Source organism: Petaurus breviceps, unplaced genomic scaffold (genome assembly GCF_028583685.1).
Source record: "Petaurus breviceps papuanus isolate PSGF00001 unplaced genomic scaffold, PetGlider_PUasm1.0 229, whole genome shotgun sequence".
In the NCBI taxonomy this organism is placed as follows: domain Eukaryota; kingdom Metazoa; phylum Chordata; class Mammalia; order Diprotodontia; family Petauridae; genus Petaurus; species Petaurus breviceps.
Genome location: NW_027185903.1, coordinates 18651734 through 18665861, shown reverse-complemented (window position 1 = coordinate 18665861; position 14128 = coordinate 18651734). Strand labels below are relative to the sequence as shown.

The 14128-nt window shown below is 41.9% G+C and overlaps 1 protein-coding gene across 1 annotated transcript in view; it reads left to right on the top strand.

Annotated features, from left to right (window-relative positions):
• ARSB (arylsulfatase B) overlaps positions 1-13731 on the top strand; it is a 305283-nt gene extending 291552 nt beyond the window's left edge. Inside the window, exon 7 of the mRNA XM_069096303.1 lies at positions 13652-13731. Coding sequence (XP_068952404.1) covers positions 13652-13716 — 65 coding nt within the window. The 3' untranslated portion in view covers positions 13717-13731. The remainder of the gene's footprint in view (positions 1-13651) is intronic.
• The last annotated feature ends 397 nt before the right edge of the window (positions 13732-14128 follow it).

Below are 14128 nucleotides of genomic sequence, written 5' to 3'. Positions count from 1 at the left end.
TATTGGGACTTGAATACAAAGTTAGCCATTTTCAAAGTAAAAGTTAGTTGTAAATTTTTCTTTTAAAGTTTAGTTGAGTTTTAATTTCTTTCTTTTTTCTTTCTTTTTGCTTTTTGGAGGGGTAAGGTAGGGCAGTTGGGGTTAAGTGACTTGCCCAAGGTCACACAGCTAGTTTTTTGTGTTAAGTATCTGAGGCTAGATTTGAACTCAGGTCCTCTTGACTCCAGGGCCGGTGCTCTATTCACTGTGCCACCTAGCCGCCCTGAGTTTTAGTTTCTTTAAATGGATAAATAAAATAATTTTCTTGATGACTGAGTATTCAATGAATGTTTGCCTTAACAAGTAAAATAAAATTCTTTGAGGGCACATTTGGGCTAGCCTCTGACCTAGACTGAATCCCCTCATCTTTCAGATAAGGAAACTGAGGCTGGAGAAGCGAGAAGACTTGTCCAAAGTCACATGGCCAGTCTGTGGAAAGGCCAGGGCTGGAATCCAATCCTGATTCACAATCCTGCCCTCTTCTCTATGAGACCAAAGTGGGTGAAGGGGGCAGAGAACAGACTAGATTATAGCTCACCTCTGTGCGACCTAGACTGAACAGGTCACTTAAACTCCTTGGGCCTCTTTTTCAGCATCTGCAAAATGAAAGAGTTGGACTGATTGACTTCTAAGAGCCTTTCTAGCTCCAGTCCAGTTATCCTATGATCCAGTTTGGCTGGAACTAAGAGGAGGCATCCAGTGCCCCAGGGGATACAGCTCTGGACCTGGAGTCCTGAGTTAAATGCAGCCTCAGGCATTTATTAGTGGTATGACCCTAGGCAAGTCACTTAACCCTCTGCTTGTTTCCTCAACTGCAAAATGGGGGTATTAATAACAGTTGTGAGGGGTAAAGTGAAGTACTATTTGTAAAGATTTTGCAAACCTTAAAGGACTTTGTGTGTATATATGTATACACACATATATACACATATATATGCATATACATTATTAGTAATAGGTAATGAAGCTGGAAAATAGAAGACAAAAGTGTCTTATCCTTCCTTTTTTTTTTAAAGCAATCGGGATTAAGTAACTTGCTCAAAGTTACACAGCCAGGTGTTTCTGGGTGGGTGCTAAGTGTCTGAGCCCGGATTTGATCCCTAGGTCATCCCGACACTGGGGCCGGTGCTCTTACTTGATGTGCTACCTGGCCGCCCCTTATTCTTCCTTTTCCATGAAGAAATAATCTAGGAACCAGTTCATAGGAAGCTTTTCAGTTTCCTGAAACTGGACTTTTCATTGCAAAACACCAAACCAAACCACCCCATCTCCAAATAGTGTACTACATGCTTCTAAATAAGACCCATCTGTGTTTCTCAAACTAGTCCTGCTTCCTGTGGGCATATTAGTAAGTCTCTCTGGTTAGCACTGAAAGATTAATACAAATTTCTCAGGATTGATAGATTTGAGAAAACGAGCCATCATCCAGAAGAATATAGGCTCCCTGAGAGTAGGAATTGATTATTAAAAAAAAAAAAAAAAACACAACTCCTAGCCCAGCCCAGCACCTGATACCTTGTAGGTGCTTGTGAAAGGAATAAATGAATAACACAGACATTGCCACAGTCTTAGTGCTGGGGAAGCCACCAACTCCCAAATGGAGTGGAAAGTTCCTTCTAACATAAAACCTAGGGGGAGGGCGGGGGAGAATGTGGCTAAATCTGAAAGCCAGGGCCTTTTGTAAAGTTTTACTTGAAGTCCTAGAAATTAAATTGAGCTCACTAGAGACACAGGCCAATGGAAAAACAAGAGGCCTAACTCAAGAGTTCACAGGCCAGAAACTCAGCCTCTGGACAACAGAGAGAATTGATTCCTTCTTCCAGCTGGATGATTCTGTTTCAGGGTGTTATTGTAGTTGTTTTTCTCAGTCTTTCACAGAATAAAATTCACAGAATACATCATAATTGGCCCTATACTGAAAGCGTATTTTAACAGCTGGAAAAAAGAGCCAAGGCCCTTCCCTCCCACCCCCCACCACCAAGGGGAGAACCCTGGAAAATAGGCTCTGGTTTTCAAACTCACCAGGATGATTCATTCCACAGTGAGGGATTGTTATGGAGATGAATCTTGGTCCATTGAGACTGGACCATTTGGCTGCTGGAGCCAAATCCCAGAGGTAGATATGTAAGGGTAAACTTAAGCCTCCCCCAGGGCACACAGATGTGGAACACATCTGTGTAATTATTTCCCTCCCCTGTCCCTTAAATCAGGGACTCTGGCCTCCCTGGGGCAGCCCTCCTACACATAACTACATGCTCATTTGGGAGCCTGGGGTCCCCTGGGGACTATAATTAACTGGAACCCACTTGGTGCTCTGGAAAGAGCCTGAATGAGACGACAAATTATAGCATACAGCTTCTCAGGTCAAGAAAATGAAAAAAAAAATCAAAGTCAAGTTGTATAAATCTTTTTATTCTTTTATTTATTATGTGCTTGTTTTCCAATGCCATTTTTATAGGTGGTAGAAGCTATGACTATGTGGTTGGATTAATCCCTACTCAATTCCATTCAATTAAACAAAAGTGTGCGCAGTTTTGCACTATGCTAGCTAGTACCTGGAATAAAGAAAGAGGGAGGGTACAGAATGTAGGCAGGTAACACAGTGGTTAGAGTGTCAGGCCTGTAGTCAGGAAGACTCACCTTCCTGAGTTCAAATCCAGTCTCAGACACTTACTTGCTATGCATCCCTGGGCAAGTCACTTAACCCTATTTGTCTCAGTTTCCTCACCTGTAAAATGAGCTGGAGAAGGAAATGACAAACTATTCCAGTGTCTTTGCTAAGAAAACCCCAAAGGGGGTCATGAAGAGTTGGACACAACTGAACAACAAGAGTCTACTCTCAGGGAGCTCAAAGTCTCATGGGGTTTTAAGGGCAGGTACACAAATAATTACAATGCAAGAGAAAAGGAAATATCATGAGAAAATAGAAATTACTTTTACAGAAAAAAAAGAGCACTGGAGTCTGCAGCCCTAGGTTCAGACCCCACCTCTAATACTTTCCAGGTCAGTTTCCCTGGGTCTGTTTCCTCATCTGTAAAATGAAGGGTTTGGACAGAACCAATAGTGTCAGAGAAATGGAGGCTACTAAAACAAACACAATGAATGAGCCACATATTGACTCAGAAAACCACGTATTAACATTATCTATGTTCTGCTGTATTTTTGTTTATTTTGCTCATTATTTTCCAATTACAATAAGTCTGGTTAAGAACAGCCTTGGTAGTGTTGGGTTGTGTTTGATATCTCCAGAATAGATGACCTCTGGAATTCTTCCAGTAGCTAAGGTTATGATCTCATGAAACTCTCAGCTGGGACTGGGGAGTGTCAGAGAAGGCTTCACTGAAGGGAGAAGAGGGCAGTTCATTCCTGCCATGGGGGATGGAGAACATTCTAGTCAGACTGGAATGGTGACTATGGGAATGAATGCTGTTGTTCATCCTTTTTTCCCCAAAGAGGACCAAAGACATCAGGAGGGTGATGCCTTGACTTATAAGTGAACTGGATTTAAGTGAGGCAGGGGCTCTGCAAAGTCATCAGCCTCACTGTCTCCTCCAGTCATGGGAGTCCAGTGGCAAGAAATAAGTCAACGTCATTGGCGATGGCCCAGCATGTGGATGAATGAATGAGGGAATGGAAAAAGCAGCTTATAAGGGCTTACCATGTGTAGAGCACTATACTAAACACTAAGAATACAAATAAAAAAGGAAATCCCTGTTCTGAAGGGGTTCATTTTTCTTATTTGGAGAGAGACAACACAAATAGAGGATTCAATTGAAGAGCTGGGAAGGATGGAAAGGCCTAATGCTCCTAACGTAGGGCATGGAAATAGAGTGGGTGGGTGGAGTAAAGTGATCACTGAAGCAAGGTGCATGGTAAGGGTCTTTGTCCACTTAGTACTCCCAGGGAAGGTTGGAATCCAACCATGGTCGTCCTTCCATGCTAGTATCTGGGATTTAGACTTTATTTGGTTGGCAAAGACTTGTAGGTAGAAGTGACATGATCAATTACTTTAACAGCATATGGAGGATGCATCAGAGGAGGGAAAAACCCCTTGTTTTCTCATTTCCATCTGCACCTCAGCTAGACCCCTCCCAAGTCCATAACTATCTCTGCCCTCTCCTTCCATTGTTTCCTCTGGAAATGTCATTCTGATGTTAACAAACTTCCTTTTATCCTGGACCTTCTCCTACTGCACTCCTTCCATCTTTATGTACTTACTGGCGCCAATGAGCCAATTGTTAAATTTTCAGTATGAGCATTTACAACTTGGGGATTGACAATTGCTACAAATAAGGGCTTGATTCATTGTTGTGTTCATTGTCTAGACTTAAGAAAGTGATGGAGAAAATAATAATTCAGATTGAATTTATAAGTGTGATCTGAATACACTGACTTTTGGGGAGAGCCAGGTGTCAAACATTTACCAGCATACCACTCCCCAAAAGACACAGCGCTGGTACTAGATGAGCCATTTCTGATGCCCCAGAATACATTAGCTCAAAGGAGGGTTTGGCATATCCCTTGCTCTTCACTGCTACTTCCAGACCCTCCTCTACTACCTATCCATGTAACCCTCTTCACATCCTGGTGACTGGTATCGACCAGTTCTCCCTTTTTTCAAGGAATTCAGTACCTGGCTCTTTTTGTTGTTGGTTAGTCTTTTTCAGTCACGTCCAACTCTTCATGACCCCATTTGGAGCTTTCTTGGCAGAGATCCTGGACTGATTCTCCATTTCCTTCTCCAACTCATTTGACAGATGAGGAAACTGAGGCAAACAAGGGTAAGTGACTTGCTAGTAAGTGTCTGAGGTCAAAATTAAACTCAGGAAGATGAGTCTTTGTCACTCCAGGTCCAGTGCTCTATCCACTAAGCTATCTAACTGCCTCATCTCAGTCTTGACTCCATTATTAACCAGTTTCTCTATACTAGTTAATGCATTGTCCTCTATACTCTATTCCCTTGACTATAACCACTCATGCTAAACTTTAAACCTGGATTGCACCTACTGTTTTCTTTCTGTGCCCTTACATTCAGCTGAACACTGATAAAAGAAGTCACATACCAAGCTGACTAGATCCACCAAAAAGAGATTGTTACTTTATCTCAAATGGGCCCTCCCTAGAGAAGGTGAGCCTTTCTCTCTCCCTTAGGGATTCTCTATTTTACTCCCCGGTCTTCTGCTCTAAATCTTTTCATCTCTCCAAAAGCCTTCCATATCCCTCATCTTCCTCCCTCTCAGTAGAGCACCCAACCTCAGACTTCACTGAGAAAGTAGGAACCAATAGGGGTGGCTAGGTGGAGCAGTGAGTAGAGCATGGGCCCTGGAGTCAGGAGGACCTGGGTTCGGATCCAGCCTCAGACACTTGACACACACACACAAAAACTAACCGTGGGACCTTGAGCAAGTCATTTAACCCCAATTGCCCTCCCCTCCCTCCTCCAAAAAGCAAAAAAAAAAAAAAAGAACAAAGGAAAGTAGGAACCAATCACTAAGCTCCCTCTTTTCCTCTAGTCTATATCTCAAAATTCTATGACATCATGCCTCAATCTTTTCATGCTTTGTTCAAGTCCCCAATCATTAGTGGTACTTCTTACCAAGGGCAGTTCCTTTCCAAGTACTTGATACCTTCCCCTCCCATTTCTCCAGCAGGATTGCTTCCATAATCATTCCCCTTTTCTCCATAATCTTCAATCACTCCATATCTACAGGTCCCTTCCCTGCTGCCCATAGACATGTACTGTCCCCTCAAGCTATCACACTTTATCTCTTCTCCCTTTCCCAGACAAACTACAGGAAAAACTTGTTGCTGACACTCCATCCACATCCTCTCCTCTCCTTCACTTCTTGACCTTTGGCAAATCTTTGACTTTGGCAAGTTTCTGACCTTATCACACAACTGAGAGTGTGACCAATGACCTCTTGTCAATTCCCATGGCCTCTTCTCAGTCTTTGTCCTTCATTGTTTGATACTAGTGATTCCTTCCTTCCTTCTAGACACTCTCTCCTGGTGGGGTTTTCATGGCCTTGCTCCTCTATAGGTCTCTTTCCTCCTGTCTGTCTGCTCTTCCTCGGTCTCTATATATCATCCAGGTGTCACCCCTTCCAGGACTCTGTCCTGGGCACCCTTCTCCTCTCACTTTCTCTCAGTGATCTCATCAGCTACCATGATTCAACTATCTCTTTCTATGCATCTCCAGACAACCCTAGTCTCTCCTGAGATCAACTTCTGCATTACCAACTAACTGCTTATTAGACTTATCTGCCTAGATATCCCATAGGTATCTTACACAATGTGTTCGAAATAGAACTTATTATCCTTCTCCCCAAACACTTCACTCCTCCAGACTTCTCTGTTTCTGCTAAGTAGCCTCCCCGTTTTCTTGGAACTCACTTGTGCAACCTCTGAGCTATCTTCTGCTCCCTCCCCAATCCCAATCAATTGCCAAACCTCATCATTTCGATAACATCTCTCTTATCCATCCCTTTCTTTCTTCACTCACTTCCATGAGGAAGCCTTTCCTGATTTCCCTAGTTGATGGTATCTTCTCCCTCATCAAATAATCATGTAAATACTTATCTGCTTATAAATTATATACATCCAGTAGAAGGTAAGCCTCTGTGGAGAGTGGTTAGCATTCTGCATTTGTATCCCCAGTACCCAGCACAGTACTTTATGTATAGAAGGCACTTAATAAATGCTTGTTAGATTAGAATGGACATTCACATGGAGTTATCTGGCAGGCAGTTGTAAATATGAGACTAGCATGCGGATAAGTTGTGCATAAAGGTACAGAATTGGGAGGTTGTTGGCACAGCAGTAACAAATTAAGCCATTAGAGGGGAACAGATGACTAATGGAAAGTTTAGGGGTAGGAAAAAAAGAAGGCACAGAACCAGAACCTTTGGGAAAACCTAAACTTTAAGGGGAAGGGGAGGATGAGGAATGAGCAAAAGTGACCCCAAAGAAGCAGACAAATATGTAGGAAGAGAATCGTGAGAGTACAGTGCCACAGAAAGTAAAAAATTATACACATTACATAATATCATGTTTGCATTATTTTGTAAATTAAAAATAAAATTATTTTTTTTAAAATAGCATAATGTTAAAACAAGAGATTCTAGTAAACTTTCCACCAGATTGCTTCTCTGCAGATGAGGACCACCTGCATGGTATGAAAATGAGACAGCATAATCAGATCTAGAGAAAGTCAAGACCAGTTAACTATAAAACCAATTGCTACCAAACAAAAACAAAACTGATTTTCTCTCATTGTTATTTTATATTTCTTCATCCTGTGACACTTTCAAATTGTTTGGTTATGAGAACTTACCTCACAATGACCCTGTGAACTAGGTTTGTAATTATTATTCTTCTCATTTTACAGATGGGGAAACTGAGGCTTAGAGAATTAAAATGAACTGTTACCCAAGATCATAAAACGAGTAAGCATCAGAACTTGGATTTGGACCCAGGTCTTTCTGGACTCTAAGTTCATCCCCTGTTCTAGATATTGCCAGTCTAGACCCATACTCTTAAACTGAGTGGATGGGGTGCCAGGCCTGGAGTCAGGAAGACCTATGTTCAAATCTGGTCTTAGATACTAACTGTATGAACCTGGGCAAGTCACTTAACCCCTGCTTGCTTCCATTTCCTCATGTATAAAATGGGGATAATGTTATCACCTACCTCCCAGGGTGGTTGTGATGATCAAATGAGAGAATAATTGTAAAGTGCTTAGCACAGTGCCTGGCACATAGTAAGTATTACATACATGTTAGCTATTATTATTATGATGATGAGAGAGGCTGTAGAAATATCATTATCTCCACAAACTTGTCTACAAATGATTCTTTCTAGAGAAAGCTCAGTAATTTATGGTTTAACTTGGCCAGCTTTCCTTGGCAGTTAAGTACATACTTCTTAGTCCCAGCTCCCTGAGGGCCTTCTCTCCCCTAACTCAAGTCACCCCTGGGATTTCCCTCCAGATTAAGGCCAAGAAAAACACTGTGTATTCAAATTCTGTGGGTTCAATGTCAATTTATGCTGCTGCTGCCGGTGGTGCTGCAGTGTGCCTTTTCTATACAAGATGAAGCAAGAATAAAGTATACCTCTTACTACATAAAAATTAATGTCCTGCTACCTTTTTCAGCTTAGTTATTATTATTCAGTCTTATTTTATTTATATATATAAATGATATGTGTATTTATGTATCATTATTATTTTATTTTTATTTATTGTTTTAATTTAAAGTTATTTTAATAACTCAGTTATAAGCTAAGTTTTATTATTTTATGTATTTAAAATTTTTTTCCTTATAACAAACTTGGGAGGTAAGTATACTATCCCCATTTTATGGTTTTAAAAACTGACATTTAAATGGGTTAAGTGATATGGCCATGTTCTGATCAAATTCCATGGTTTCAGGTATAGACTACTCTGGGGGACTTAAGAACATCTTTTCCTGGGACCCTTGAAAAGCACAGAGCCTTTCCCATTTCCACTGACAACATGACTATTAAACGTGGCTTGATCCCAGAACCATAAACTCTTGAGTGTGTGAATGGATGGTGCAGGCTGATTGTCTGTCTGCTGTCGCTACTTTGAATGATGCAGGCTTAAGTCCTGTTAGCCCTTGCAAGTTTGCAGCAGGAAGTTAGTGGAGTCTTTAATTACAAAGACCCAGCTCTTTCGTTTTTGGTGGATCTGGGATTCCTAATAATTATTTATTGGCAGAGACCCTAGGCTCAGGGTGGGCTGTCTTATGCAGCTCAAGTGTGAGAGACCACGCAAGCGGCCTGATCACAAGGAGGGGGTAGTGGGAATCATTTCATGACCTCAGCCGACAGCCTGCCAAGGAAATTGAATCCCCTGTTTCCCTTCTTACTGTCCTCACCCACACTTCTCCCCCTGTTGAATGCAGGCACACAACTGAATCACCACCAAGTCTCCATCCACCTGGGCTGAGCTCCTAGGCAAGCATCACCATCTCCTTAACAGCCCATCTTGAACATCCCTGACAAGTCATTTTCATCAGCAGGTTCACCAATTAGCTGGGTTGGAAAGGTGGGGGAGGTCTCCTCCATGCTCATTATAGAGCCCAGCTGTGCCCACATACTAGCCAGGGCTTTGACAAAAATAACTAGGACTTACTTTCTGTCTACTAGGCCTGAGGAGGAAAAGTGGGGCATCCTTAACAGAGAATCCCTTCTGTGCCAAGGAAAACTCATGCTTCTAAAGTGGGTGCTGAGTGGAAAGGTTTGCTGGAGTAGTGTTTCTTTGATATTCTCTAAGGCTATGTCTATATACATAAGGAGAAGTGGAGAACCAAGGCCAATTACTCAAGTCAGTCAAATAAGGAACCCTTTCACCCAAGGTGTCTGGATTATTGAAGCAAAATTCCTCTTAGTTTAGCTCCAAGATCTTAGATCATTTTTTCTCCTTCTTATGTCCATACAATTTAAACGGAGTTTGGTTGCCTCAGGAAGATAACAAATCACATTTATGTAGTCATTTACACTTTTGGGGGGGACTACCTTTGATTTAATTGGTATAAACAATTCCCCATGATATAACTCCCTTTACCAAAGCAAGTTAGTATTATTTTTGCAATTTACAGTTTTAGTAGCTTATATTGTCTATGGCACTGAGAAGTTAAGTATTCACCAGCGTCACAAAGCTAGTATGTTGTGGAGGCAGGATTTAAACCCAGGTCTTTCTGACTCTAGGGCAGCTAGGTGGCACAGAGTCCTGGGCCTGGAGTCAGGAAGACTCATGTTTCTAAGTTCAAATCCTGCCTCAGATACTTACCTGGGCAAGTCACTTACCCCTGTTTGCTTCAGTTTCCTCATCTGTGAAATAAACTGGAGAAGGAAATGGTAAACCATTCTAGTATCTTTGTCAAGAAAACTCCAAATGGCGTCATGAAGAGCTGGACAGGACGACACATCTTTCTGACTTTATCCACTAGACAACATTGCAACTCATAAAGTGCTTTATGCAAATCCCACAAACATTATCTCCACTGATTCTCACAACTCTTGGAGGCAGGTTATATTAAATATGAGGAAACTGAGGCTTAGAACAATTCATTGGCTTGGGCTAAATTCAGTCAAATTCTTTTTTTCTTTTTTTTGCTTTTTGGAGGGGGGAAGGTAGGGCAATTGGGGTTCAGTGACTTGCCCAAGGTCACACAGCTAGTTTTTTTTTTGTGTTAAGTGTCTGAGGCTGGATTTGAACTCAGGTCATCCTGACTCCAGGGCTGGTGCTCTATTCACTGTGCCACCTAGCTGCCCCAATTCAGTCAAATTCTTTTGGTTCTCAGTGTAACCTGCTAGCCCTTATACCATGCAGCCATTCCACATCCTGCTGTTAAGGTGAAGAGGGGTTGAATTATGCCTCCCAGGATTCGAGCCCCAATCCTTGGGAGTCTGGCCATTAAGAACCCAGTAATTCTGCCTTGAATCTCCTGAAGGAAAATAGCAGTCACATTGGAACAGGTGACCAAGAAACTACTAAAGTACAAGAAAACCTGGGCTTCCAGACCAGATGGGCTGTCCTGTATTTCCAGAGGAAGTAGCAGAAGGGAAAGGAAACCATTGACAGATGCATTTCAGAGCTCTGGGGAGCAGTGACCATGGGAACAGGACGGGCACTGAAGCAAGGATCCTGCCTTAGCTTGGGGCTGGGACTCTCCAGAAGGAGACACAAAGGAGGAGCTAAGAAATGTGCTGAGGCTGCAGCTTCTCACAGGCAGAGCAGACGGGTTTTCTTCTGGCTTTTCTCCCCATCATCTATCCATTTGATTACGAGTTTCAGGGAAGATCCTGGAAAATACATTAGAAACAGAAAGTGGCTTCTATCAACATGGTTTTTAACCTTTGATCAAAAGCTAGATTTTCCCATTTAACTTGGGATGGAGTTTTCAGAGCAAGAAAACTCAGGGAAACAAGTGAGGCCAAAGTACTGTCTGTATCACTCGCTGTAGGGACTGCAGAGGGTGTGAAAGGTGGGGGCACATCACAAGTAGGATGAAGTGTAATGGCAGGATCCCTATAGGACCTGAAAAGTAAACAGTATGTCTTGGCTTTTGGGATGGAGGAAGATGGTTGAGAAAATGAGGGGAAAGAATGCTGCCATTAGCATCTGGAGGCAGTAGTGTCCAACTCTACATAGTCCCATGGACAGTCCATGGGGTTTTCTTGGCAAAGATACTGGAGTCCTTTGCCATTTCCTTCTCCAGTTTGTCCCCATTTTACAAATGAGAAACTGAGGCAAATAGGGTTGAGTGACTTGCCTAGGGTCACATACAGTAAGTATCTGAGGCCAAATTTGAACTCAGGTCTTCCTGACTCTAGGTCCAGTTCTCTATTCCCTGCAACACTGAGCTGTCCCAGCATTCAGAGGACTAGAGTTCAAGTCCCAGTTTCTCTGGGCCTAAGTTTCTTCTGTAAAATGAGGGGGCAAAATAATTTTTCCCCTTTTTCTAAATCTATGGTCTTATGATTCCTGGGAAATCTCCCAGTAAGGTAATAAAAATAGCACTGGATTTGAAAGAGAAGGATCTAGGTTCAAATCTCAACTCTGCCACTTACAAATTATGTGACCTTGGACAAGTCATATCACGTCCCCATTCATAAAATGAAAATAGTTGGATTAGACAGTCATTAAGTTCCCATCTCACTTGAGCCCTCTCCTATTTTCTCTTTACATTCTTTTCAGCTTTCATGAATTAATTTATCATTCCTATGCAGAGGGCTCTCAAATCTATATCTTTAGCCTTCACTTCTGTCCTAAACTCCAATCAGCATCACCAAGTGCCCCCCAATTGGATGTCCCATAAATATCTTAAACTCAACATGTCCAAAAAAGAACTCATTATCTTCCCCCTAGAATCCACTCCATTACCTAATTCCTCTGCTTCTTTTAAGGGCAACACCAATCTTCCAGTCACCAAGGTTCACAGCCCAGAAGGCACTCTGGGCTCTTTCATTCTCCTATACCCTCCATATCCAATCACTTGCCAAGTCTTGCCAATTATACCTCTATAGCATATCTTGTATACTTCCCCTCCTCTCCACTCAAATGGACATCACTAGAACTCATTCAAGCCCTTATCAACTCTTATGAGGTCTATTAAATAGAATCTTCATTGGTTTTTATGCCTTTGTAACCCATCTTCCATAATGCTGAATTAATATGTGTAAAGCATAGGTCCAGTATGTTACTTTCCTACTCAAGAAACTTCGCCGATTCTTTATGGCCTCTAGGATAAAATATAAACTCTTACGGCATTCCTAATTTGACTCTATCCTAGTTTGCCTAATTGACTTCACATTACTTCCCTTTAGGCACTCCACATTCCAACCAAACTGTCCCACTGGCTATTAGGCATATATAAGATTACATGTCTTGCATATGGAGATTGAGTGAAAATGAAGAGTCCTAAATGGTTCATAATTTCAAGGTGAGTGAGTTAATGGTGATGTATTTGACAGAAATAGGGAAGGTGAGTGATAGGGTAGGTTTGGCTATAATGTTCAGGAGTTGTTTTGGATGTGTTGACTTTGAGTTGTCTATGAGACATTTAGGTCAAGATGTTCAAAAGGCAGTCTGGCATGTGGGATTAGAGTTCAGGAGAAAAGTGAGGGCCAGATGTAGACTTGGAAGTTGTCTGACTATAGATGTCTGTAGCTGATGAGATTATGAAGAAAGAACAGAGAGGAGAAGCAAGCTCAGGACTTCGTTCTGGGGTAAAATCTGGGGTATAATCATGCATGGGCATGGTGCAGGGGATATTGCAATAACATTCTAATTGGCCTCCCTCCCTCAAGTCTCTGCTCATAACTGCCAAAGCCCAGGAAAATTCCTTCTCATGAGCTCACATCTGGCCTCAGACACTCACAAGCTGTGTGACCATGGGCGAATCACTTAACCTTGTTTGCCTCAGTTTCCTCACCTGCAAAATGTTCTGGATGAGAAAATGGCAAACCTCTCTAATATTCTTTTTTTTTGCCTTTTGGAGGGCAATTGGGGTTAAGTAACTTGCCCAAGGTTACATGGCTAGTTTTTTTGTGTGGGTGTTAAGTGTCTGAGGCCGGAACCGAACTCGGGTCCTCCTGACTCCGGGGCCTGGCTTTACTCACTGCACCACCTAGCCGTCCCATCCTCTCTAGTATTCTTGCCAAGAAAACCCCAAATGTGGTCACAAAGAGTCAGACATACCTGAAAATGACCTCAACAACAACAAAATAATCATGCATAGGGAGCAGGTATGGTTGATGATGCTGCAAAGGAGGAAGAGAAAGATTGGTCATACAGATAGGAAGAAAACTATGACAAAACATGCATTTGACATATACTAGCTTTATGATATTGGACAATGATTCCCTTCTTTATAAATCAGTCTCTTTCTCTGCAAAATGAAAGTTTAACCCTCGATAGTCACTAAGATCCCATCTATCTCAGACATTTTGTGGCTCCAACTAAAATTGTTGAGAGATTTCATCAACCAATACATTCTCACCCTCCCTTCTCAGTTCTCCAGAATAAACAAAACGGCACTTTCACCTTTGTATTTATTACAGTTACTATTTCTGTTCCTTCTCCCAGATCTACTGCTGTCTCTGTGCACTGTGTGGAGATGCCTGCTTCCATTTGGAATTGCAAAGAGCTGAGAAAAGCCCTTACCCAGGGAGCTGTGCTTACATTGTATATGATCACCTTTGTCAGGCTCTTTAGCATCTTACATCTACAAAGGAAGCAAAGACAGGGGTAAGGCAAATGAAGACTGAGCAGGACCAAAGGATGACTATCCTTTCCATTACCTTAGCATTTTTTTTTCTGGTTTGATGGCTGCAGAGAGCAAAGTGATTTTAAAATTAACGAGCAAGTCCCAGGAATATTAATTTGCTTTATGGCCATTGGCTACACCACCCACTTAATGATGATTTTTAAAATTTAGTGCTGCGCCTACTTAATTACATGACATCATTTTGCCACTGGGATTAAAAATGTATTTGCAAACGCCACAGTGATTTATTAGTTTTAAAATATGTGTGTGCTCTATATAGAAGGATTTTTCTTGTT